The sequence below is a fragment of the Neoarius graeffei genome, chromosome 26 (genome assembly GCF_027579695.1).
Source record: "Neoarius graeffei isolate fNeoGra1 chromosome 26, fNeoGra1.pri, whole genome shotgun sequence".
Taxonomy (NCBI): domain Eukaryota; kingdom Metazoa; phylum Chordata; class Actinopteri; order Siluriformes; family Ariidae; genus Neoarius; species Neoarius graeffei.
In genome coordinates this window covers 8,843,792-8,870,118 of record NC_083594.1, presented here as the reverse complement: position 1 = coordinate 8,870,118, position 26,327 = coordinate 8,843,792, and the positions used below count along the sequence as shown (strand labels likewise).

General features: G+C 42.5%; 1 protein-coding gene across 1 annotated transcript in view; it reads right to left on the bottom strand.

Annotated features, from left to right (window-relative positions):
- arhgef10la (Rho guanine nucleotide exchange factor (GEF) 10-like a) overlaps positions 1 to 26,327 on the bottom strand; it is a 419,992-nt gene that overhangs the window by 147,631 nt on the left and 246,034 nt on the right. The window contains exon 20 of the mRNA XM_060910368.1: positions 11,304 to 11,425. Coding sequence (XP_060766351.1) covers positions 11,304 to 11,425 — 122 coding nt within the window. The remainder of the gene's footprint in view (positions 1 to 11,303; positions 11,426 to 26,327) is intronic.

Below are 26,327 nucleotides of genomic sequence, written 5' to 3'. Positions count from 1 at the left end.
CTGGTTGCAGTCCCCAGACAAGAGCCCTAATAAATAAATAAATAAATAAATAACTGTCACCAAGTTGTAGTGCTGTATTGCACAATGGAGAAACATCAGCTAATCTTCTGAGCTTTTGAGGTCTGTTGAGTATTATTCCAGGATGACACGGTGGTGTAGTGGTTAGCACTGTCGCCTCACAGCAAGACGGTTCTGGGTTGGAGCCCAGCTGCCGACAGGGGCCTTTCTGTGTGGAGTTTGCATGTTCTCCCCATGTCTCCGTGGGTTTTCTCTGGGTGCTCCGGTTTCCTTCACAGTCCAAAGACATGCAGGTTAGCCTAAAGGCCTCTGCATGCTCTTGCGACAAGGCTTTCGCAGATAGCTTTTCGCAGACAGTTGTAATTTATTGTTGAGCGGGAGTAATAGGCGTGTGCGATGTTATTCACCGGCACAACGCAAGTGGGCGCGAAGTCGCTAGGAGTAGTTGGTGGGTGTGGTTAGTGGAGTGTTTATCCTCCGGTTACTTATAATGACTAGAACTTTTTTTTTTTATAATGACTAGAACTGGAGTCGTATAGATGTACGTACTTCCTTGATCAACCGCTCTTCATGCTGCTCCATCTTCGCTCGTGTTTTTAAAAATGCCGGTCGTGAAAACAAACCAAACCGGGAAAGTAGGGAAGCGGAAGTGGGTGTACGGCGGATGTAGAGTGGACTAATCAGAGCCCTCTTGTCTGCGGCGCTGTCTGCGAGGCTTCTGCGGTGGTCACAATTTTTGGGAGGTGCGTGCAGAGCGTCTGCGAAGGTGGGGGGGCTACGCAGACACTGTCTGCGACGCTATCTGCGAGGACTGGGTTGTCAGCATAAATTGGCCTTTAACCGGTGGCTCTAAATTGACCATGAATGTGAATTGCTGTTTGTTTCTACAGTACGTGTCGGCCTTGCAATGATTTGGCGACTTGTACAGGGTGTACCTCGCCCATAGTCAGCTGGGATAGGTTCCAGCTCGCCTGCAACCCTGCACAAGATAAGTGGTTACGGATAATGGATGGATGAGTGTTATTCCACCACACACATTCAGATTATGTTCATGAATCAGAATCTCACCCTGAGAAGTCCCTGAGAAGTGTGATTTGCAGATCATGCAGGGCAAGTCAAGAGTTTTTTTCACATGGGAGATTCCATAGTTATGGTAGATTATTTCACACTGCGTTCAGGCAGCAATCTTTTTTACATGTTTACATTCCTGGCAATGACTTCATTTTGCTCTTAAAAGTTGAGTTGAGTGTTTTCACGTTGAAGCATGGTGACTGAAGCACGCTGAACATGATTGGTTAACATCAGCCTTCATTTGCGACACCAGCATCAGGAAGGACATTTCAGCCAAAAAATTGGCCTCAATATCCTGTAGCATGGGCCAGGGATTGGCTGTTTAATGCAAAAGTGAGTGAAATGCAATAAAAGCATTCAGTACATTTCCCCCAGGCTGTGATGAGATCCTGGCAAGCTTTCACTGACCATAGTGCTTTCATTGGTGCGAGCCATGACAGTCTAGGCGACAGGCCTCTGTGATCAAACAGTGAAGAAAAGAATCAGATTGACAGTTTTCCCATCTCTGACGTAATGTGCATGCTGAGGGCACGCTTCTTTGGCCTTTTCTGATCCTAGCAACATGGCAGAAAATCAGTCCAACTCAGCCTTGGCACTCGGTGACAGCAACATGTTATGAATAAACAACTGGCAGACTGGGGTGGATAGAAGGAGCCTTCTTCAGGATACGCAAACAACAAAAAAAGGATGGCCTTCTTCATTAATTACACAACTCCGTAACAAGGCAGGGAGGAAAAGGCAGGGTGTACCAGGCAGGTGGGAGGCTGTGGCATCAGTAATTAATAACCCAGAGCCCCCTTGATGAAAGCATGCAGAAATATGACTGCAGGTCTTGTTGATGCTTCTTAAACATGCACAGGCACTTTTTCAGCACCCCTGCTGTTCACGTGTTTGTGTTTGCCAGAGGGCTATAGTGCTGCAGAAGAAGAGAGGCAGCGTCACAACACATGAGCAGAGATGTGCGAGGAAGTTTTAATCCATTCTGCAGCATCTGCTCATCACAGAGCTGAGAAGACAACAAAATCAGGATTTAAAAGAAAGGAAGCAAGGAGTAATCTCTACGTGCTCTGAATGGAAGGAAGATTTCATCATGATGACTGAAAAAAGAAAAAAAAAACAACAACCAGAAAACAAGAAAAGCTTAAATCAATAGAGGGCTGGCATGAAACGAGAAGGGCACCTTTCTCTGAGACGTTGTTTGATCTATATTTCATGTCAGGTCATGCCATGCATCAGGCCAAGATGTCTGGGTTTCTAAACACCACCCCGTCCCACCCCCAGCAGCAAGTCATCAACGTCGTATATCAGTCGCTCTCCAAGTGGCGTTATAAATAGACTCGGCCCGCATGTTCGCTATCGCTGGAGGTGTCACTTGGCTATCTCATCTACAGTCGGCAGTCAGTCAAGGAGTTTGGGGGCTGTTGGTGGCGGCATGGCACAGCTCACTCACCACTCACATCATCAGCAGGAGTGATGGGACAATAGGAGCACCAGAGGGCCATGGTCATATAACTCAATCCCAAAGCTAGACAACTTACACAGGAGTAATCAACAAAGGCCAAAATCATCGCAAACCCTTGAGTAATCCAGAATGCAGACCATTCCAGGGAAATATAATGACATTACTGTGCAAATTAATCATGTATCAGGATGCAGACGGCTATAAGTCAATAACACATCAGAAATCATAAGTGAGTGACAGGATGTACTTCATTTTTCTGAGGCTTCCGTCTGATTTCTTAGCTGCCTTAAGTACATTGTATTGTTTTGATCCCGACATCGCTGTCGTTAAAGAAATAACATTGCATATATTCAAAGAATTCGTTGATCGGAAGTCTTGTGTAATGCATAAGAGTTGTGACCGCTGATTAGCTCCATTGTGACCAAATATAACTGAAAACAAATATAGCAAATTTCCGATTAATGTCTCAGAACATATCAAAATAAAAAAATAAAATCTCTGAAAATAAATTAACAGTTTAAACCTCTTTTTGATGGGCATAGCCATACCTTTTACAATCAGGTGGCCAGGCTAGACCCAATGACTTTATTGGCGTAGCTATCTAGGGTGGGGCAAACACTGGGGCTATCTAGGGTGGGGTGGCATAGTGGTTAGCACTGTTGCCTCACAGCAAGAAGGTTCTGGGTCCAAGCCCAATGGCTGATGGGGCCTTTCTGTGCAGAGTTTGCATGTTCTCCCCGTGTCTGCGTGGGTTTCCTCTGGGTGCTCTGGTTTCTCCCACAGTCCAAAGACATGCGGTTAGGGTGACTGATGGCTCTAAATTGACTGTAGGTGTGAATGTGAGTGTGAATGGTTGTTTGTCTATGTGTCAGCCCTGTGATGATCTGGCAACCTGCCCAGGGTCTACCCTGCCTCTCACCCATAGTCAAGTGGGATAGGCTCCAGCTTACCCGCAACCCTGCTCAGGATAAGTGGTTACGGGTAATGGATGGAAAATCTGGGAAAACAAATTAACAGTTCAGACCCCTTTTTGATGGGCATAGCCATATCTTCTACTATGAGGTGGCCAGGCTAGACCCAATGACTCAGTTTATTGGGATGGCTATCTAGGGTTGGTGGAACAGTGGTGTAGTGGTGAGCACTGTCACCTCACAGCAAGAAGGTTCTGTGTTCGAGCCCAGTGGCTGATGAGGGCCTTTCTGTGTGGAGTTTGCATGTGTTCCCCATGTCTGCGTGGGTTTCCTCCAGGTGCCCCGGTTTCCTCCACAGCCCAAAGACATGTGGTTAGGTTAACATGGGGTTGTCATGGCCTGAAGTGCCCTTGAGCAAGGCACCTTACCCCCAACTGCTCCCAGGCGCTGGAGCATAGCTGCCCACTGCTCTGGGTATGTGTGCTCATTGCTCACTTGTGTGTGCATGTACGTATGTGTTCACTGCTTCAGATGGATGAAATGAAGAGGAGATATTTCAGTGGGCTTTAGTCTGTGCTTGAGTGTACTTCTTATCTTCGCATTGGATTTCTTCAGTTAGCTACAATTAGCTAACCCTTAGCAAAAAGTAGTATACTTAAAGTTCATTTTATTAAGTTTGCTTCAGTATAAATATGAGTATAGCAAGTATACTACAGACCATGTACTTTTAGTGTACTAGAAAGTATACAAATCTAATACTTTTTCGGACTAAATTGGAACATTTCAAGTTTATAAAAGTATACTTTAAAGTTCATTTTAAGTTTGCAAAAGTACACTTTAAAGTATACAACCAGTACACTCATCTATATACCATCAATGTACTTGGTATATCCCTCTCGTATGCTTAAAGTATACCACAAGTACACTTATTAATATAGTGCTATTGTACTAGTTACAGTATATACTTCTTTTTGGAAGTACAGGGAAGTGACCTTGGGTCGGAATCAAACCCGGGTCCCCGGATTTATGGTATGGCACCTTAGTCGACTGAGCCATGACACCCCTTAGTTATATACTTCGAGTCCCTATTTTTAGTTTATTATTGTATACTTTAAGTATACTGTTATAAACATTGGTTACTTCACTAGTTTACTTGTTATACTTTAAGTTTGCTTGGCATATTACTTGTAGCTTACTATTTATATACTGGAAATACACTCAAAGTATTCTTAAAGTTTACTCATACTGTATGTACACAAGAGTGTGATGCATTTACAAAATCACAAGACAGAATGTTGAAAACAAGTTTGATATATTTTCAAACATTTCAAAAACAAAGACCTATGAAATCAAGTCCTTCCTTACTGGAGAAACTGATCAATAAAGTCAAGTCAAAAGTTTTTCTGTTTTTGTGTATGATTTTAAGGTACATAAAGATAATGCAATTGAGCACACATACTATATACTGTAAAGTTTTAAACTCCAGCATTATATTATATTAATATATAAATTAAATGTTAAGCATGAGTCAATGATTTGACCTTATTATGCACTTGGAGCAAGATATACTAAGTATTAGTACTTTGTGGCAGAAAAACGTAAAAAAGTATACTAAAGTATACGTTTTAGTATTAAAGTATAAGTCTTAGTATTAATGTACTTAGTCTTAGACTTTTGTTTATACTTTTCAGTATAAGCCAAGTATACTTCACTATACTATTCTTAAGTATATAAAATATAGTTTATAAAAAGTCAACTTCAAGTATACTTCCTCAGTTTTAGTAAAAAAATAAGTATACTCATAGTACACTTGAATAAACGTATTTTTGCTTAGGGAATGATATTAAATGCATGGCACTAGCATATTTCAGACCGCAAGCTGGCCTAGTGGTTAGCGTGTCTACCTCTCAAGCAGGAGATCACAAGTTCTACTCACAGTTGGGTCATACCAAAGACCATCATAAAAATAATACTGACTGCCATCCGGTAAGGCACGGTGCAATACACATGCAAGTAGGGAAGTCAAACTCTTGCAGTTATCAGAGGACTAGGCCCCCACTGTACCCCTAGTTGTATAGGTGAGAGGCTGAGGAAACAGAGATTGGCGCCACACCCATATGCCTCAAAGAGCTGGTTAGTACTGGGACTGGAGACTGCTTGGGAAGACCAGATCCTGGTGTGGAAGGGACTTTGACTTGACTTAACTAGCATATTTCATAAGATATGGCTTGCTAGACAGACAAATGTTGCTATGTGCCTTTATGCCCGATAGGAATCATATGCAGGCACCTTGACATTGACCTTGCAAGTCTCTGAAACAGTACTGGAGCAATGTATAATGTTCTTCCAAAAGATATTGCCTCAGTTGGTGTTTTGATAATTGATTGTGTTGGCCCAAACTGTGCTGGAAAATGTTCATTGTGTTTTCAGGTTTTCCTTTGTCAACCATCTGTAGCCATATTGCATTACAGTCTTATCGGTTCCATCCAGCCATCCATCAATTTTCTACGTCACTTATCCATTGCAGATTATGCATGAGCTGGAGCCAATCCCAGCTGACACTGGGTGAGAGGCGGAGCACACCCTGGTGAGGTCACCAGTCTATTGTGGGATCTTCCCAGATTTGAGTTAAAACTGGATAGTCTGGAAAACTGGATAGTCTCAAACTCTGCTACTTCAAAGTCAACATCTCTCCACATAAGACTTGCACTGAAGAAAATGCCTGATTTTTCCAAAATCCCCTTTTTTGTGTCATCATTCACTTCAAAGCAATCATGATGAAATCCCTCAGGTAGCAAAGCACTCTCAAATAAAAGCTAAACAGAATAAAGAAGTTTTTTTTTTCTTTTCATAGTTCTGTGAAGCACTCAATATGTTGTTGAAGTCAATTCTGGTGAAGTGTCTTCTCAGAAGTTAAGGGATGAGCTCTGAGTCTGTGTATTAAAGTCTGGGCAATAAAGACAATGCCAGACAACTTAATGGTCAGTTGTCGATGTTGAGATGAAAGCTGGTGGAATGGAAAAGATGAGTTCAGGGTGAACATGAAATGAACCAGTGCAATTGCTAATATGAGAATTTTTCACATTAATGAACACTACGTCCAGCTTTAATGGAATACCACATTCTCTTTAGAAATGATTCCATCTACAACCGCTGAACGGGAGAGAAATGTACATCCTGATTGACGGACCACTTCAGACTTGGATAAAGAAGTCTCAGAAACAGTTACCTGTTGTGTCTAGCACTATTATGTGCTGCGTTCATCTTCCTCATATGACCCCAAGATAATATTCAAGCTATAATCAGATTACAGTTGTAAAAGCTTTGATCCCCTCCGGCTATATTTGTCTGAATCTTGGTCGTTAACATCCGCCATCCCCATGACGCAGATGTTTTCACTTCCTTGCGCTAATGAACACTTTGCCAAGTCAGACTGCTGCCAAGATTGAAGAAAGATGTTTGAAGGCTTTGGCATGGAATAAGTCAAGCCACTAGCAGAGTGAGACTGGAGATGGAAAAAAAAAGTTGAAGGAAATTGGGGAAAGGAAGTGCTGACTTAGCCTTTCCCTCTAGTCACTTGGATGGTAGAAAATAATCCTAACAATTCTTTCTAAATCCACCTTCTGTCCATGAGAAATTGTCTCTCCCAGCAGCTTAGCTCATATTAATCCACATTATATCTTATTTTCAGCAAAGCCACAAATATTAACCTAAAATCTGACCATTCAGATGCCACCATCTGTCCTCAGCTAGAGTGGATTTTAGCGGCAAACTGGTGGTGGCTCACCCCGTCCTCTTCGGAATAAATAATTGATAAACAACTGATATTATTTTCCTCCCATGAAAGTTCAGGACATTGTGTGAAATCCTCGAATGCAGCATATTTCATTAAAGGTAGACTGCCTTTTAGATTTTTCAAGTTTAGGTCATAAAAAGAATTTTCCCTGACACCTAATTATTTTTGTTTAGTGGACAGAAAGTTACTGAATATGAATCACAGACTTCCAATTTTATTAGTTTTTTTTTTTTTTAATAGAACAATAAATGAATTTAGGGCCACATGGCCCTAAATTCTCCGCGATTTTTTTCCTGCTTCACCATGACCCAATTCAAGATACTACATGATACCACATGGTGGGCTTTCCCCACTCACGCAAGGCATTGTGGGATACAAATTTGAAACAGGAGAGGAAAATGAAGGACATGAATGAAACGTGAAAGACCAACTACAGTAATGGAAAGTGAGAAGAAAAGACGTTCTTTTGCGAAGGAAAGGAAACGCAGGACCAAACTAACAAATATCGGCAGTCAGCGAGCACCTCAGTGTGATCAGCTGTTCGTTTAGCAACAGAATGGTGTAATTGTCAGTGCACGGTCAAAGGTAAACCTGTAGATGGTAGTAATTGTGAAGGTAGCTGAGCGAACACTGTTGAATGGGAGTGGATTTGGCCACAAAAATCAGAGTCATTGTGAGAATGGACAATATAATTTAATGTCCGGCTTGAAAAAGATGAATCGAGCAATAAATGTCCATAGGCAAAATTCAAATCTCATCTCATCTCATTATCTCTAGCTGCTTTATCCTTCTACAGGGTCGCAGGCAAGCTGAAGTCTATCCCAGCTGACTACGGGCGAAAGGCGGGGTTCACCCTGGACAAGTCGCCAGGTCATCACAGGGCTGACACATAGACACAGACAACCATTCACACTCACATTCACACCTACGCTCAATTTAGAGTCACCAGTTAACCTAACCTGCATGTCTTTGGACTGTGGGGGAAACCGGAGCACCCGGAGGAAACCCACACGGACACGGGGAGAACATGCGAACTCCACACAGAAAGGCCCTCGCCGGCCACGGGACTCGAACCCAGGACCTTCTTGCTGTGAGGCGACAGCGCTAACCACTACACCACCGTGCCGCCACATAACACTCAATTAACACAAACAACAAGAGAGACTCTGAGACAAAAGCACAAGTTCTTATACATGTGAACAAGCAGATTTACGAAATAAATACAAAGCATATGTAATATGTGCAGAAAGAGGTTTGGCATTGTCTTGCTGAAAGAAGGATGGCCTTCCCTGAAAAAGATTTTGTCTGGATGGCAGCATATTGCTCTGAAATGTGTATTCAGCATTAATGATGCCTGCCCAGATGTACAAGCTCCCCATGTCATGTGCACTAATGCCCCCTCATACCATCACAGATGCTGGCTTTTGAACTGTGCACTGATAACAAGCCGGATGGTCCCTGTCTTCTTTAGCTTGGAGGATGTGGTGTCCATGATTTCTCAAAAGAATTTCTACTTTTGATTCATCAGACCTCTGGACAATTTTCCACTTCGCCTCAGTCCATCGTAAAAGAGCTCGGGCCTAGAGAAGGTGGCGGTGTTTCTGGATATTGTTTATATTTGGTTTTAACTTGTATTTGTGGATGCAGTAATGAACTGTTTTCATCGACGATGGTTTTCTGAAGTGTTCCTGAACCCCTACAGTGATTTCCACGACAGACACGTGTCTGCTTTTAATGCAGTGTCTCCTGAGGGCCTGAAGATCACAGGCATCCAATGTCAGTTTTCAGCCTTGTCTCTTGCATACAGAGATTTCCCCATATTCTCTGAATATTTTAATGATATTATGTACCATAGATGATGTGATCCCGAAATTCTTTGCAATTTTACACTGAGGAACGTTATTCTTAAATTGTTGCACTGGTTGCTCATGCAGTCTTTCACAGAGCAGTGAACCCCTTCCCATCTTTACTTCTGCAAGACTCTGCCTCTCTGGGATGATCTTTTTATACCTAATCATCTTGCTGACCTGTTGCCAATTAACCAATTTAGGGTTGTTGTTTTTTTTAGCATTACACAACTTTTTGAGTCTTTTGTCTCCCCGTCCCAACTTTTCTGAAACGTGTTGTCGCTGACATCAAATTCAAAATGAGCATATATTAAAAAAAAAAAATCTCTCAGTTTCATTATTTTATATGTTGTCTCTGTACTATTTTCAATGAAATATAGGGTTTCCATGATTTGTAAATCTTCACATTCGTTTTTTATGTTTTACACACGGTGTCCCTTGGAATTGGGGTTGTTCTACCTGCATATCACCTTGAACATTTTTGACATTTCATTATGCAGGACTTCATCTTGGTACTAAAAAATAATCAGAACCTTCGAATTTGTAATAGACACTACTTCATGTTTAGAACCTAGCATAGTGTAAAAAAAAAAAAGTTGTATACGAAGTAACTTTAAAAACGCACAATGGAATTCAACACGATATCACTTTAGATCCATGCATATATTTGAAATTTATGATATTGTATGTAATGCACACACATCTTGAAACATCGATAAAGGACATTTATTGTCAGACTCAAGAATTAATTCACAATAAAAAAATTCAAAGTGACAGTTGGTCCATGTTCGGACCGTCATGCTGGAGATTCTGGGTCTGTGTCGTCCAGGGGTCTCAGCAGCAGTGACTGAGGGTGTCAGGAATCTGTCACGGAGGTGAGCTAGCCTGATGTGCCGATCCTGAACTGGTGTCGTGACTCGAGGCTGACCAGGGCGTGGACGATCCCTGGTGCTCCCTGTCTGTCTGTAACGCTGACTCAAACGGGAAATGGTCGAATGATGAACACCGAAGTGCCGGGCGACCTCTGTCTGTGTACTTCCGGCACGCAACATCCCGACGGCCTGTTCACGTTGATTTTGGCTTAGGCGTGGCATCTTCAATAATGACAATTTTCCCATCATTTCCCCCGGGTATTTATAGGCAAGATTGTGTGTATGCAAAATTTGTTTGAAAATTAAAGCCTGTCCATGTCATTGACTACCCGAGTCATATTGTACGTTATTGAGTACAACTCCCTTAAATTCTGATTTGAGCACAGATTTGGAACTTATTCGGGCGGAACGAAGTTATTTTTCCATTGTGATATATTTCTTTTCTTCTTGAGATAAACTCAGCACGAATTCAGCAAGTTTTATCAATGTGCGTTTTTAAAGTTACTTAGTGTATTTTTTCCTGGTCGTGTTAAAAATCACTGTTAAATACGCACAAACAGCGTATAGAACAGAACTAGATCGAGATCTTGAATAATGGTATGAAAATTATGATTTCTTGGACAGAGTTTGAGTTTCTGCAGACAGACCTCAACTTCCTGACTGAAGCACAGAACCTTAATTTAATACAGGCGCATTGATTTATGCTCAGGTGTCACACAGTCATTAAAGTAATTGCATGATCACTTTATAACATCCTCCCATGGAGGCACTGGTAATTTGGCGCCTCATAATGCAACGCAGAGGCAAGTCCTGTAACAACGTTAGGGTTGAAAATGTAGTCTGGGCTATCATCTTACAGACGGTACAAATAGATTTTATACCTTTCTGACTGACCACGAAAACCCTTTTAATGTGTCTCTCACTCAAGTTCAGGCTTTGATCTATGAAAGGCTCACCAGGCTTAATAGCCGCTATCGATTGCCACTTTCTCTCCAGCAAGTTTCTCTGGCAAGGTTTCAGTGTCAACTTATCGTTTCACAGGTCTGCCATGTTCTTGTGAGATATCGCTGCAGTCTGTCCGCACCTTTAAAGGTGGTGCTGGTGCACAGTTTCAATTTCCTCAGGCTAGAAATGGCAGCCTTCACAGAGGAATGACCAGGGACATTTGTCTTAAAACAAAAAGCACAATTTTCTGCTAATCAATTTTTATAAAGAGTAAAGTTTAAAACAAAGTTTTGCTTACAGTGGACTATAGTTTCTAATTGCAGAGTGTGACAAAGTACGAACACACACACAAGACTTTTCAAGATACTGGCAGTTGCTAACCTTACATTCCTGGGCTTTTGAGGTGAAGACAGGCATACGACAGGCAAGCAGTGGACACCAGAGTGGATCTTTTGTCCTCCCGTCATCTTCTGCACAGATCCAGCCAGGTGTGTTTTCTTCTCCTGAATGTGATAGACAAAATGAATCATGTTCTCTGTACAAATCAGCATGTCAATTTTAACTAGAGTGCTCTGAGAGTACGATATCCCCCACTGGCAACTGTGCCATAACTCTGGTAAAATGCGACTGAATTGAACGAAATTGCAATAGGCATATTACCAACGTATAACAAAGAATCCTGCCAAGTTTCATGAAATTCTTCCAAATATGTGCATCCAGCTGTGCCGATTTGCATACTGAAAGTGAACAGACACACAGCCTTTCTTTAGTAGTAGAGATGATTTATAATCCATCCATCCATTATCCATAACTGCTTATCATGTACAGGGTTGCGGGCAAGCTGGAGCCTATCCCAATTGACTACGGGCGAAAGGCGGGGTACACCCTGGACAAGTCACCAGGTCATCACAGGGCTGACACATAGACACAGACAACCATTCACACTCACATTCACACCTACGGTCAATTTAGAGTCACCAGTTAACCTAACCTGCATGTCTTTGGACTGTGGGGGAAACCGGAGCACCCGGAGGAAACCCACGCAGACACGGGGAGAACATGCAAACTCCGCACAGAAAGGCCCTCGCCCATCAACCACTGGGCTCAAACCCAGAACCTTCTTGCTGTGAGGTGATAGTGTCGAACCCCGTGGCCAGCGAGGGCCTTTCTGTGCAGAGTTTGCATGTTCTCCCCGTGTCCGTGTGGGTTTCCTCCAGGTGCTCCGGTTTCCCCCACAGTCCAAAGACATGCAGGTTAGGTTAACTGGTGACTCTAAATTGACCGTAGGTGTGAATGTGAGTGTGAATGGTTGTCTGTGTCTATGTGTCAGGCCTGTGATGACCTGGCGACTTGTCCAAGGTGTACCCTGCCTTTCGCCCGTAGTCAGCTGGGATAGGCTCCAGCTTGCCTGCGACCCTGTAGAACAGGATAAAGCGGCTAGAGATAATGAGATAATGAGACTACACCATCATGCCGCTTTATAATCATTTACTTATTTAAAACTTACATCATTAGCCCATTTTTGAGCATAACTGAGATTCCTTTAACAAGTTAGTCTTATTTGTGAAGAACATGATTAATTGAATCAAAAAAGCAGAAATCTCAGTCATTAACAGAACTTACATAGCCACTAGAATATTTACAGATTTTTTTAAAATAGATAAAAAAAACCAACAACAGACATTCAGATAGACACAAACAGATCAACACTCCAGACTAGAGAAAGCCGGGCAACAGCAACTGAATGAAATGAACTCAGTACCCTCAGAGTCATTTATGTGACCTTGCAAAAGAAACTGTAATTTTCTCTGTGCAGTTCACCAAATATACCGTACACTTTTGAAATCCAAGGCAACCCAGAGGAGTATGTGAATAACTCAGAAAGATTTAAATTAAAGTTGATTTTTTTTGAGAGAGCTGAGTGAACCTGAGTGATTTGAGGCCATTCAGTTCAGAAAAGATTCATGAAGCTTGGTGCGCTGCCTTGTGCAGTCGCACTTATGGTTTGCTCAAAATTAACGTGCAGCAAATTTACATGCCTACAGCATCTTCGTAAAATTCAAATAGTTTGGGCAATGTAATGTTTTTTTTTGTCTCATTAACTTCAAGACAGAGAAAAAAGGGTAAGGCTGAGGTCTATAATATAGTATTTGGATAATTTCCATAATTTTGCCTCTGTATACCACCAAATTGGATTTGAAACGAAGCAATCAAGGTGTGATTAAAGTGTAAAATTTCAGTTATAATTCAAGGCATAACAAAACCTGTTTAGGAATTACAGCCTTTTTTATTTTTTTATTATTATTACTTTTTTTTTACACAGTCCTTCCATTTTCCATTTTCGCAGGCTCAAAAGTCATTGGACAAATGAATGATAAGCAGTTTCATGGCCAGTTATGGCCTGTTTCCTCATTATTTAATGACAAAGTAACGAGATACAAGGTTGAGTCCAAGTGTTGAATTTGCAGCAGGTCATATGGTATGTTCACTGTGTACTGGAGAAGCCTGTGGCTGGAGTTGTGTGTGATGAGGTTATGAGTTTGCCTCTCAGTGTTGCGAAAACACAAAAGTATGACTGGGTGGGGATGCAGACGGGACTTGGTATGTAAGTAAATTTTCAATATCCTGGTCAAAATTTCATGTTATGTGACTGACAAAACAGAATGAAGGTAGAATGGATTCAGGCTCTTGGTCTTGAGATGGTAGACACAGCATAGATCAAGGATTGTGAACACCTTGTCTGATCTGAGTTGTTTCAGGGCTGAGGGGACCAGTGAGGAAGGATAGGAATATTCCAATGTGAACTAATTTAATCATCCACACCAACTTTTCTCCACAAAGAAGAAGCCTACTGAAGCAAGCGCGGCAAGAGGACAAATATATCCCTTTTGAAAGGCTTCTTGGATGTAGTCCTTCATGGCTTGTTGTTCTGTGAGGGACAGTGGATAGATGTGGTTACATGGGGGCATGGTGTTGGGCAGAAGGTCGATGGTACAATCATAAGGTCTGTGGAGTTGTAGGCCACTGGCCTTGGCTTTGCTGAACATTTCAAAGAGTTCAGGATGTACTTCAGGGATAGGGGTTGTGACTGGAATGTTGGGGCTCTTCACAGTGGTAGATGTGATGAGGACACATGAGAGATGCAAACAGTGGTGAAAGCATTGTTCAGGCAACGTGATGATCACCTTGTTCTGCTAGAAAATCTGAGGATCATGGCGATACATCCAGGAGAATCCAAGGACTATTGGGTGCTTAGTGGTGACAGTGACCAGGAAGGAGATGGGCTACTGATGGAGGGCAATAACTTGGAGTAGGAGGGGCTTGCATAGTGCATAGTGTGATGGTGCAGTTCCAATGGGTCCTCTGTCGATGCCCTTAATTTTTAAGGGATACTGTAGTAGCTGTGTGGGGGAGCTTAAGCTTCATAATGGTGTCATGGTCTATGCAGTTGTCAGCGACTCCAAAGTCAATCAGGGCTGAAAGAACAGAGACAGTTCTGGAGTGCTTTATTTGAATGTTTTGAGCAAATGATTGGTAAGCCAAAAACTTAGTGGTGAGCCAAAAACTGAGTGGTTGTTTTCTCAGCACAAGGGAGGAGGTAGGGTTCTTCACTTAAGTGGGACATTGTGTAATGAAGTTATTGGGAGCGCTGCAGTGAAAACATAGCCTCTCCTTCCTCCTCTGCAGCATTCAGCGATGCTTAGCTTGGCTCATCCCCATTGTTGCACAGGTTCAAAGTGGTCCACTATATACATCATCATCATCATCATTTGCAGTCCATCAAATCAACAATGACTGTTCTATAGTTGGTTCCAAACCTTTTCATAGAGCTGCACGCAAGTCAAGTTTAAAGTGCAACTAGCTTTTGTCAGCCTAGGAACACTCTCTCGGCAAACAGAAATGTGGTCCAGTGGGCAAGGACAGGCCGAGACATGCTGGCATTTATTGTTTGCTGCAGTGGCTGACCAGAAGATAGGTTTGTTTATCCCCGCTCTTGGGTGATGCCACAAAGCACCTGACTGGGGTGGTCCGCTACAGACCTTGAGACAGATCTTGCATTTGGTTCTGCCAGGATGCCCAGTTTCACCCTTTTCACACAGGCAAGCCTAGTAGGGTAACCAATTTAGTCGCCGGTTACTCAACCATGAAGCAAGTTGTACTGGATTTGATGTTACCAGTAGCAGGCAAACCATAACCTGACATAGCCATTATATAGGTACATACACGTACATATACAACAGGACATGTAGTTATTAGAAGATAATCAGCTTCAGAATGTGAGCAGTAAGTGAAATCAACTGCTATCTATCTATCTATCTATCTATCTATCTATCTATCTATCTATCTATCTATGCTTTGTGTCAACCCACATCACACCACACAGTCACTGATATTTTCCTGGAATAGCATGGCCCCTAGCATTTTATTCCTTACTTAATAATTGTTGTCATCGGCTGTCCATCACTAGCGATGATGACTGTTTTATTAGGATGTGCAGAAATGCAGATGGGCTGCGAGGCCCACACCAGAGTGACAGAGCCATCCGCAGCAGCGGCACAAATAGCACGAAGGGCCCAGCCGAGCCGCCATGGAATGCCTGGCCTTGTGAGCTCTTGTATACTATTCTCCTCTCCTATCAAAGCACCTTGCACAGTAAGACAAATGATGTCGCGCCCCCATCGTGTTGTCTCTCTGGACCTCCAGACCTGATGCCAAGTGGTGCACAAAAGTGCCACAGACCTGACAGGTATGGAAGTTGCCCCACAGTGACAACTGACTTTGCAAGTGATGCCATCCATTGGCCATTTGAGTGGCTCTTACGCATGCCATCTGGTGGTGTGCCATTGACCCTGTTGGCTCCTTATTGGTGATGTACGTACTATTTAACCCATAGCTGAAACCTAGGCAGGCAGGTGCTACCACTCTGGGTCAGAGCAGACCTGGGAGCAATGGTGATTAAGGGATAACTCCACTTTCCCCAGTACTCAAGTCCTCTCAGACCCGAGACTCACCACCAGTTGAAGTCATACCCAGAACTAACTTAATAATCAGAGCTATATAGATCATAGCTATTTACTGATCATGCATCAACAGCAGTTTTGAGCTGACATAAGACTACGTAAGAAAATCATATTCATGAATGAAGCTCCAAGGACTGGAATGTTCGTTGAGTCAGTGAAGGCAGAAGTAGACATAAAAACACATTCTGACAGATGAACTTTCCAGACAAAAAAAAAAATCTTTCAGCAACAAGTGAATGAAAGGAATGACTCAGTGATCGATACCGTCTTTTTCACCTAAGTGACTTCTTGTAAAGGAAAGGAATTTGTACATATTATACAAAACATCTCATTGTAAGACCATTATTTGTCAAGAGTGCAGCTAAGCCTTATCCTGCAGAGCATCACAGTGTTCAAACTCCCATGAAGTTCTCAACAAAATGATTCATAAGAAATAGCACAGGTGTCTGTCTCAGCATGCAATGTAGGAACTTCTGGAAGTCAATTAATGAAGCCTGGAGGTGGTGGGAGCGACCAGAGCTCTGAAGCACAATGCAGCAACAAAAATGAATAACATTAAAAACTGCAGATTATATACAGTAGGACATAGAAATTCTAAAAGTTGCTGTTTGCCTTGATCATCATCACACCAAGGACTTCCATAATACCACAGAACAACTCCTTAAATACAAAGGCATCCTCAGATGACCATTAGCTAAATTAGTGATGTGATTGTTCAATGCATACTGGGGTAGGAGGAAATTGCATTAAAAGAATGCAAGAAAGTTGCTGAAACTTTCTTGGGAACTACAGCACACCTTTGTATACATTCAAATTTAGATGACTTCTTTGAAATCAGTGGCAAAAATGGTGACAGGCTTCACCAAGGCATTGCAGCGAAGGAAAAATGGTACCAGTGCAAGTGGAATCATCAATGTTGGCAAATTATGGTTAGACTATTAAAGAAGATGCATCAGATGCTAAGTACATCTGAAAATAAGCAAAATAAACTTGTAGGTAAGTGGAACTAGACTACTACTAGTACTCATGTAATTAAACATAAACCCAATAGTACACAACATAGCTTGCATAATTGAACCTTGGATCCAGGAGGAACAATGCGGTTTTCGTCCTGGTCGCGGAACACTGGACTAGTTCTATACCCTTCATAGGGTGCTCGAGGGTTCATGGGAGTTTGCCCAACCAGTCCACATGTGCTTTGTGGATCTGGAGAAGGCATTCGACCATGTCCCTCGTGGTATTCTGTGGGGGGTGCTTTGGGAGTATGGGGTTCGGGGCTCTTTGCTAAGGGTTGTCCGGTCCCTATACAAACGGAGCAGGAGTCTGGTTCGCATTGCCGGCAGTAAGTCAGACCTGTTTCCAGTGCATGTTGGACTCCAGCAGGGCTGCCCTTTGTCACCGGTTCTGTTCATAATTTTTATGGACAGAATTTCTAGGCACAGCCAGGGGCCAGAGGGAATCCTGTTTGGGAACCACAGGATTTCATCTCTGCTTTTTGTGGATGATGTTGTCCTGTTGGCTTCTTCAAACCAGGACCTTCAGCATGCACTGGGGCAGTTTGCAGTCGAGTGTTAAGCGGCTGGGATGAGAATCAGCACCTCCAAGTCCGAGGCCATGGTTCTCGACCGGAAAAGGGTGGCTTGCCCTCTCCAGGTTGGTGGAGAAGTCCTGCCTCAAGTGGAGGAGTTTAAGTATCTCGGGATCTTGTTCACGAGTGAGGGAAGGATAGAGCGTGAGATTGACAGGCGGATCGGTGCAGCCTCCGCAGTGATGCGGTCACTTTACCGGTCCGTCGTGGTGAAGAAGGAGCTGATCCAAAAGGCGAAGCTCTCGATTTACCAGTCGATCTACGTTCCGACTCTCACCTATGGTCATGAGCTTTGGGTAATGACCGAAAGAACAAGATCGCGGATACAAGCGGCCGAAATGAGTTTCCTTCGCAGGGTGGCTGGGCGCTCCCTTAGAGATAGGGTGAGAAGCACAGTCACTCGGGAGGAGCTCGGAGTATAGGCGCTGCTCCTCCACATCGAGAGGAATCAGCTGAGGTGACTGGGGCATCTCTTTTGGATGCCTCCTGGACGCCTCCCTGGAGAGGTGTTCCAGGCATGTCCCCCCGGGAAGAGGCCCCGGAGAAGACCCAGGACATGCTGGAGGGACTATGTCTCTCGGCTGGCCTGGGAACGCCTCGGTGTTCTTCCCAAGGAGCTGGTCGAGGTGTCTGTGGAAAGGGAAGTTTGGGCTTCCATGCTCAGACTGCTGCCTCCGCGACCCAGCCCCGGATAAGCAGACGAAGACAAGATGAGGCCAATAGTACACAACTTCTTTGTGACACAAACAATATGAAATGATATTTGTTGAGACTGGTGAGAGAATGACTATTTATAGCTGCTATAAAGTAAGTAAGAACAGGAACTAGGGCCTAAAGGGGGAGCCATAGAGAAGCAGGGTTGGGACCAAAAGGTCACTGGTTTGATTCCCTGGACCAGCTGGAATGGTTGAAGTGCCCTTGAGCATGGAACCTAACCCCCAACTGCTCCCCAGGCTGCCCTGGGTATGTTGTATGTCGCTCTGGATGGATAAGAGCGTCTGCTAAATGCTATTAAGGTAATAATGCCATCAAGTTCAAACACTCTGTCATGACCATGGAAGCCATGACCTAATGGTTTGAGAAGCAACTTTGAGACTAAAAGGTTGCTGGTTCAATTCCCTGGACCAGCAGGAATGGCTGAAATCCCCTTGAGCAAGGCATTATCTTGTTTTTCAGGTTAATCAGTTCATTTTAACCAATATAACAACCTTTATATTATGTAGGACGTTATATCATCAATGTATGTGTTGAATTCTCCATTCTGATTAGTCGGAAGATGTAGATTTGCTTTATAACAGCAGCTCTGACAGTAGTACTTAACTGTTTCTGTTGTAAAACTTTACACATGGACTTGTCTGTTGAAGTTTACTGTTGTAACACATTCATGGAAGGAGTATCCAGTGTCAGTGTTAAGTCAGTCAGAAGTAAAGTCTTTTAAAGAGACTTTCAGAGACAGAAAAAAATAGGGGGTGCTGAGAAAACAACTGTTTATGGCTTCTATAATAATGTAAGTGATGTGTTGTTGTTTCACAACATCAAATGGATAATAAGTACGTCAATGACGGCATAGCTCACTCTGGCCCCGTCTAGTCCAGAAGGAACGATCTAAAGTGGGCCACCTTGCACAATAAATGTTGCAAGCTATACACACTATATACAAGCTATATATAGAAGCAATATCCACCCTAGGAATACCGACCTATTTGTCAGAAAGAATCCAAAATTGCGAGGAATTGACCGAGAAGAACCGATTTTTGTTGAACTGCTCATTAAGGATTAATTAGTCCATAACTTGATTAATAACTGTAATTAAGCAAACCTGGGTAGAAGTTAAGCTAGTATCTCACTGGGCTGCGACAGCTTGTGACAAAATGCGAACGTCATTCGCAAGAGAGTTTCAAAAGTGTCTTGAAACATTCGTGGGGCTTCTCAATTTCCTCGCATGAGTCAGAAAGTGTCGCGCCTTTGTCGCTGAAATTTTGAACATGTTCAAAAAATTAGTACGACAAAATTTCTATCAAAATAGCCGCAAATGCATCGCCGGTGTCGCAAAGCCATCGCGAACCCTTCTCAAGTCAGTTTCCATGAGGCTTCCTCTACTTCCCTGCCTGCCGAGGGAAAGCCGGGCTGCGACAGCCTGCGACTAGTTGGAGACACAACAATTGTGGCAAAATATGCAAATATCAATTCAGTGTGATTCCAAGTGAAAATTGTCGCTAATTCGCATATTTTATCGCAATTGTTGTGTCTCCAACTAGTCGCGGGCTGTCGCAGCTCAGTGAGATACTACCCTTATACGCACCCTAGGTACCCCTACCTTCATGCCAGAAAGAATCAAAATCAGTGAATTGAGGGAGAAGAAGTGATTTGTGTGGAAACTGCTCGTTAGGGCTTAATTACTCCATATCTTTATTATTAATTGCAATTACGCAAATTTGGGTAGAAGCCATATGCACTCCATGCAGGCCTACCTTCCTGCCAAAAAGAATAAAAATCAGTGAAGAATTGAGAGAGAAGAAGCGATTTTCGTGAAATGTGGATGATGCCGGACGGACGACGGACAACACATGATGGCATAAACTCATCGCCTGTCAGCTGGATGAGCTAATAAATAAAAATCGCAGTTGTTGGCAAATTGCTGGAGGAATAAAACACTTTGGGATGAGCTGCTTTTGGAAAATAATTAACTTTGGTTTGGAAGCAGTCACTGTGCTTCAACTCAGGCTGTATTGCATTGCACCACCATGTTGTTGATTATTTTCCCAGAACAGCACATGCACAAGTGATTTATTCCTCACTTGATACATTGATCAAAATCAAAAGAATTATTTACTCATGGAGTGTTGGATATTAGTTTGGTATTGTTTTTTGGGTTTTTTTTGTTTTTTTCTCTGACTAAACACAAAGTAGGCTATACGTTAATATTTAATGGCGTACACTCATTCCATCATGAGCAACTAAAATGTCATTTCACCCTTGTGACTTTTACACATCAACATTCTATTCGCATCAGACGCAACAATGAAAGCACTCAAAAACAATACTTGGGGATTTTCAATGAAATGTTTGCTATAAATGGCGAGATGTGAGTGCTGCCGCCGCAGATGGCAGGAGATTGTTGGGTCATTGTTCAGCAGTCAAAGACGCAGACATGCAAGACAACTTAAGGGCCAATTAGGGTGAGTCTCACCATTTCAGGGTTGTGTGGATTTCATTTCAAAGGATGCGCAGGCCAGTGCTGACATAGCTTAATGGTCTATACACCTTTACGGGGAGTGAGCAATTTGATTTGGGATCCCTTTACCTCTTAACTTTAGAAGCAAAGTTAACTTTAAAATCAATACAGTGAACACACCAGTCCAAGGAAATATTTGCAGTGCCTGCTTTCGGCAGAGCACTTTTATTTTATTTATATGCACTACCGTTCAAAAGTTTGGGGTCACCCAGACAATTTTGTGTTTTCCATGAAAAGTCACACTTTTATTTACCATCATAAGTTGTAAAATGAATAGAAAATATAGTCAAGACATTTTTCTGGCCATTTTGAGCATTTAATCGACCCCACAAATGTGATGCTCCAGAAACTCAATCTGCTCAAAGGAAGGTCAGTTTTATAGCTTCTCTAAAGAGCTCAACTGTGTTCAGCTGTGCTAACATGATTGTACAAGGGTTTTCTAATCATCCATTAGCCTTCTGAGGCAATGAGCAAACACATTGTACCATTAGAACACTGGAGTGAGAGTTGCTGGAAATGGGCTTCTATACACCTATGGAGATATTGCACCAAAAACCAGACATTTGCAGCTAGAATAGTCATTTACCACATTAGCAATGTATAGAGTGGATTTCTGATTAGTTTAAAGGTCCCATGGCATGGTGGTTTGTTGATGCTTTAAACGGGATCGTGGAGGCTTCCGGATGTTATATCCGCAGTCTTTCTCGAAATGAACCCTCGGAATGTAGATATAGCCTCCTGGGAGAAAGCTCCATTTCAGCGCTTTTCCCAGTGCGTCGTTTTGCTAATGAGAAGCAGGAGGCGGGGAAGGGTAGAGGGTGGGGGCGTGCCATGGGGGGAGGGGGAGGGGCTGCCGTCTGCCTCCCAAGCCGGCCGAGAGCGCTCCTCGTCGGGCACGGCCAGGCGGGCGAATGCCCTGGTCCATCCGCCCTGTCTAAAAAAATGGTACAACTCGAGCCCATGGTAAAACTGGGACTTTGTCGGGTTTTTTTCAGCCTGAGGCCCATGGTAAAACTGAGCAGTTTTACCATGGAGGAGTGGGGACTTTGCCATTTCCTCCCCCCAACTCGCCCCTGGGAGAACCGCTGCCTCCACGGGCGGCCGGTGCCACTGGAGGGCTGCCCGCGCGACCTCGGCTCCTGACAAAAGATTGGATCTAGGGCTGACTTTCAATGGATCGCAGCGATGGAGCTGCTCTGCCACTCACGACACCCCGGCCCAGAATCAGGGAAAAATACCGCGCGTTGACGTCATTAAGGTGCAACGCGAGGAAATAAAATAAATTCAACAAATGTTTGGGTTTTTACTGAACAAACAAAAAATGAACGAGTGACTTAAAAAAAAGAATGTGGGTGTCTTTGTAAAAACTGTTTTGATTGGCTATTATAACAGAGGTAGCGCAGAGTACCTGGCTAACTGTAGGAAGTGGTTAGCTGCACAGCTAATGTAGCCATTGCAAACGCACCGATTTTAAAACACGGCAAAACGACCAGTTATACACTTCCTTGTTCGGTGTTTGTTGCTGATGCGGCAGGGATGCTTGGTACGGACCCAGGCTTCAGTGACAGTTGATGTGCAAAACCTGCCATGTACTGTCCCAAGTTGTGGAAACATTCATCAGGAAAATGCTTCCGACAAACATACACCGTCTTAGATAGACTCGACGGCGTATTATTGAAGTAAATAAAATTAAGCCACTGCGTCTTCAGGGGCTCTCCCGTCGGCAGTAAAAACAGACTCTTTTCTGTGTTGTCACATCCATGTACAGCGCAATTTCCATGTTTCGCTCGCTTAGGTGATGCCATGTTGTTGTGTCCTCTATGGTCTCCTCACTACAACTGGGCGGGGCAATCCATACAGTGGGTGGGAATCCAGAGGGAGGGCGTGGGGATCATCTCCCTTGCTGATGTAGTAAAGGGAAGAGCTTATCAACGCGCCGTTTTGACGCGCCATTCTCAAATGTTGGGCATAGTTTGGTTTACACATTATGAAATTTCTAGCCACTGGGGTGACTTAAGAAGGTCAGAGGAACTCATTTTAACGTTAAAAAACCTCAGAAAGTGAAAATTTCATGCCATGGGACCTTTAAAGTGAGCTTCATTGAAAAGAACAGTGCTTTTCTTTCAAAAATAAGGAAATTTCAAAGTGACCCCAAATTTTTGAACGGCAGTGTATATATGTTTGTTTATTTATTCCACATATAGGTGCTTTAAGGCAAAAGCTCGAACTTTAGTTTTCCAGACTGGTTTCAAGTCTTTGCTCTCAGTAATGAGACTTGTCAAAGCTTTGATAAAAAGGTGACAGGATTGTTGGACGCATTCAATTAGGAACATTAAACAAAGCCGTACAAAAAAGAACTCTCCTCTTGCTTCTCAAATATCATTTAAAATAATAATGTGAGTCAGACCAAATGTTTCCACTTCAAAGTGCAGATAATATATGGCACTTCAAAATGACTGCATAATGAATATCTTTACTGAAGAATTCCTTGAGATCAGGGAACTGATTCACTGTCCTTCATATGCCCTTGAAGTCTTAAGACATGCTAGTTTTAAAATGACGTTTTTAATTGCGTGGTTAAAAGAACTAGCTTTGGAATGGTGACATTTAATGGAGTCAACAGTCCAGAATGGATGATACTGCATAATTAACGAACCGTATCAAGATGAATTGGCAATTTTTATTAAGTTCGACATAATATGTCTGAAAAATGAAATGGGTCATATTCAGAGTCGGCGACTTTAGTCCAAAAGTTATGTCAATATTTAAGTGGGGAAAGTTATACATATTCAAAGACGGGCTAAGCACACGTTTAAGTCTTTTTTTCTGTCTGCACCATTCATATTGGGTTCAGACCTCTGTCTGGGGTTACCATAAAAGCACCTGCCTTGCTTTTAATCCCCCCCACACACACACACCTCCTGCAACACTGACAGAACTATCTAATAGTAGGGGGCGTCGTGGCTCAGGTGGCTATGGCGCCATACCATAAATCTGGGGACCTGGGTTTGATTCCGACCCGAGGTCATTTCCTGATCCATCTCTCTCTCCCACTCATTTCCTGTCCTGTCTCTACACTGTCCTATCCAATAAAGGTGAAAAAAGCCCAAAAAAATATCTTAAAAAAAAAAGAACTATCTAATAGTAGTCTAGTTATTTGCGGCATGAATAGTTCAAGTCATAATTACACTACCGTTCAAAAGTTTGGGGTCACCCAGACAATTTTGTGTTTTCCATGAAAAGTCACACTTTTATTTCCCACCATAAGTTGTAAAATGAATAGAAAATATAGTCAAGACATTTTTCTGGCCATTTTGAGCATTTAATCGACCCCACAAATGTGATGCTCCAGAAACTCAATCTGCTCAAAGGAAGGTCAGTTTTATAGCTTCTCTAAAGAGCTAAACTGTTTTCAGCTGTGCTAACATGATTGTACAAGGGTTTTCTAATCATCCATTAGCCTTCTGAGGCAATGAGCAAACACATTGTACCATTAGAACACTGGAGTGAGAGTTGCTGGAAATGGGCCTCTATACACCTATGGAGATATTGCACCAAAAACCAGACATTTGCAGCTAGAATAGTCATTTACCACATTAGCAATGTATAGAGTGGATTTCTGATTAGTTTAAAGTGATCTTCATTGAAAAGAACAGTGCTTTTCTTTCAAAAATAAGGACATTTCAAAGTGACCCCAAACTTTTCAACGGTAGTGTATCACATTAATCAGTGCATGTTGAGTTTATTTCAACAACATGGCTCACAAATTGTCATTATTCAGCTTTTAAAACAGCACTTGACCCAGCACATGCTATCATTTTCTATTTTATTGCTCGCCTTGGCAATGCACGTCTACAGATTTGGAGGCGGAGCTTCTTAATCCAGAGATCCTCCTCCTGCTAATTTGCATCAGTAATTTACTATGCTATCTAATGACCATCTGAAGAAATAAAACAGCTCTAAACTCTCTCATGAACTTGTATTATTATTATTATTAATATTATTATTGCTCCGATTGTGGATTAATAAGATGCATAAAATATCCATAGCATATTTTAGTCATTGGATATATATATATATATTTTTTTTTTTTAATCGTTAAATGTGTGAAGATTTGGATATGTACTTTCTACGACTAATCAATCTCGGCAATACAAAAAGTCTGTTTCTTTCTACAGCACGGGAAACAATGTGTGCAGCAATTCGATTTTGGAACACCTCAGAGCATGATGATCCTTTTCACCATCTCAGCTTTCATGCAATTTTGTACCATTAAAATCTGGCCTTCAAAACTCAAACAGATGTAATAGCTGTAAGAAAGGTATTTGTGTGTATTTCGGATGTCATTAACACACAGAGAGCTTCGCTGCGACGTTTCTTTCCTCACTGGTGTCACTAATGCAACTGCAGCACAGGAAGAAAAAAAAAACAGCGTGAATGTTTTTTTTTTTTTTCCTGACCTACTGGAGCAGTTAATCCTTCTGCTCTGCCAGACTCCTTACCATTTGCAAGCAGGCTCGCTGTCTGATAAAACGCGCCTGATTCATAATTATATAAAGCGCCAACTGATCCCTGACCTCGTCATTCAATGTGGCCTTCTGAGGAATGAGAAAGGTCACAGGTTACTGAAATAGAGGCCAAGCTTGTCAGTCAGCTCTTAGGGGGTATTCAGGTCTTCGTGATGCTTTCTGATTTTTCTGGGCTAATTATTCAGTTAGCTTAAATAATGGGCCTTAATTTGTGCTCCTTGGGTCATGGAAGGCTCGGCGTCCTTGGAGTGCCATTAAAATGCATCCAAAATTGTGTCAATTTTAAAGACTGAGAGACTTTATAATGAAGCGTTTCAAAGAAATGTAGAAACTGATGATGATAATGTGACACATTGAACTAATTTAGGGACAGACAAAAGATAACATAACATATAGCATAACACTGCCATTAATGTCTCATAACCTTGTCGTAATCTATACATAGCTCTTGTCATAAAGCCTAGGTCACAACCGGACGTACGATTTTTTTGGCCGTGCGATTTTTGGCGTTTCCCAAATCGCTGCGTTTTTTTTGTTCGTGGAGAAAGATGCACGTTGGCTGTAAGTTTGTCTTGCAACCTGAAAAAAAACGTAATCACCCGTAGAGTTTGTTTGACATGACAAAGAACCTCTTCAGTCTATGGCTCGAAAATCAGCACATCACACGCGCGCCCTCCGTGTGTTTCACGAGCGCCCTCCATGCATTTCTTGCGTTTTTTGCACGTAAACCGGCCGTAGGAGCACGTACGGCCGGTTGTGACCGAGGCTTAACCTCTTCGACAGTGTTACTATGTTTCTATAGATATTCCTAAAACCTATCACCTATCACAGTAAAGAGACAGACAAAAACCTACATTTAACAGTTATTCCACGAAACCGAGTTGTACATGAGCCGATAGCTGATGAGGCATGTAACACTGAGTTGGCGATAAGCCATGTAAGACAAGATTGAGATTTTTTTTTTGTTATCTTGTACCGTCTTACTGTACATTATAGCATCATAACAACGGACTTTGTCGATAATAAATGATG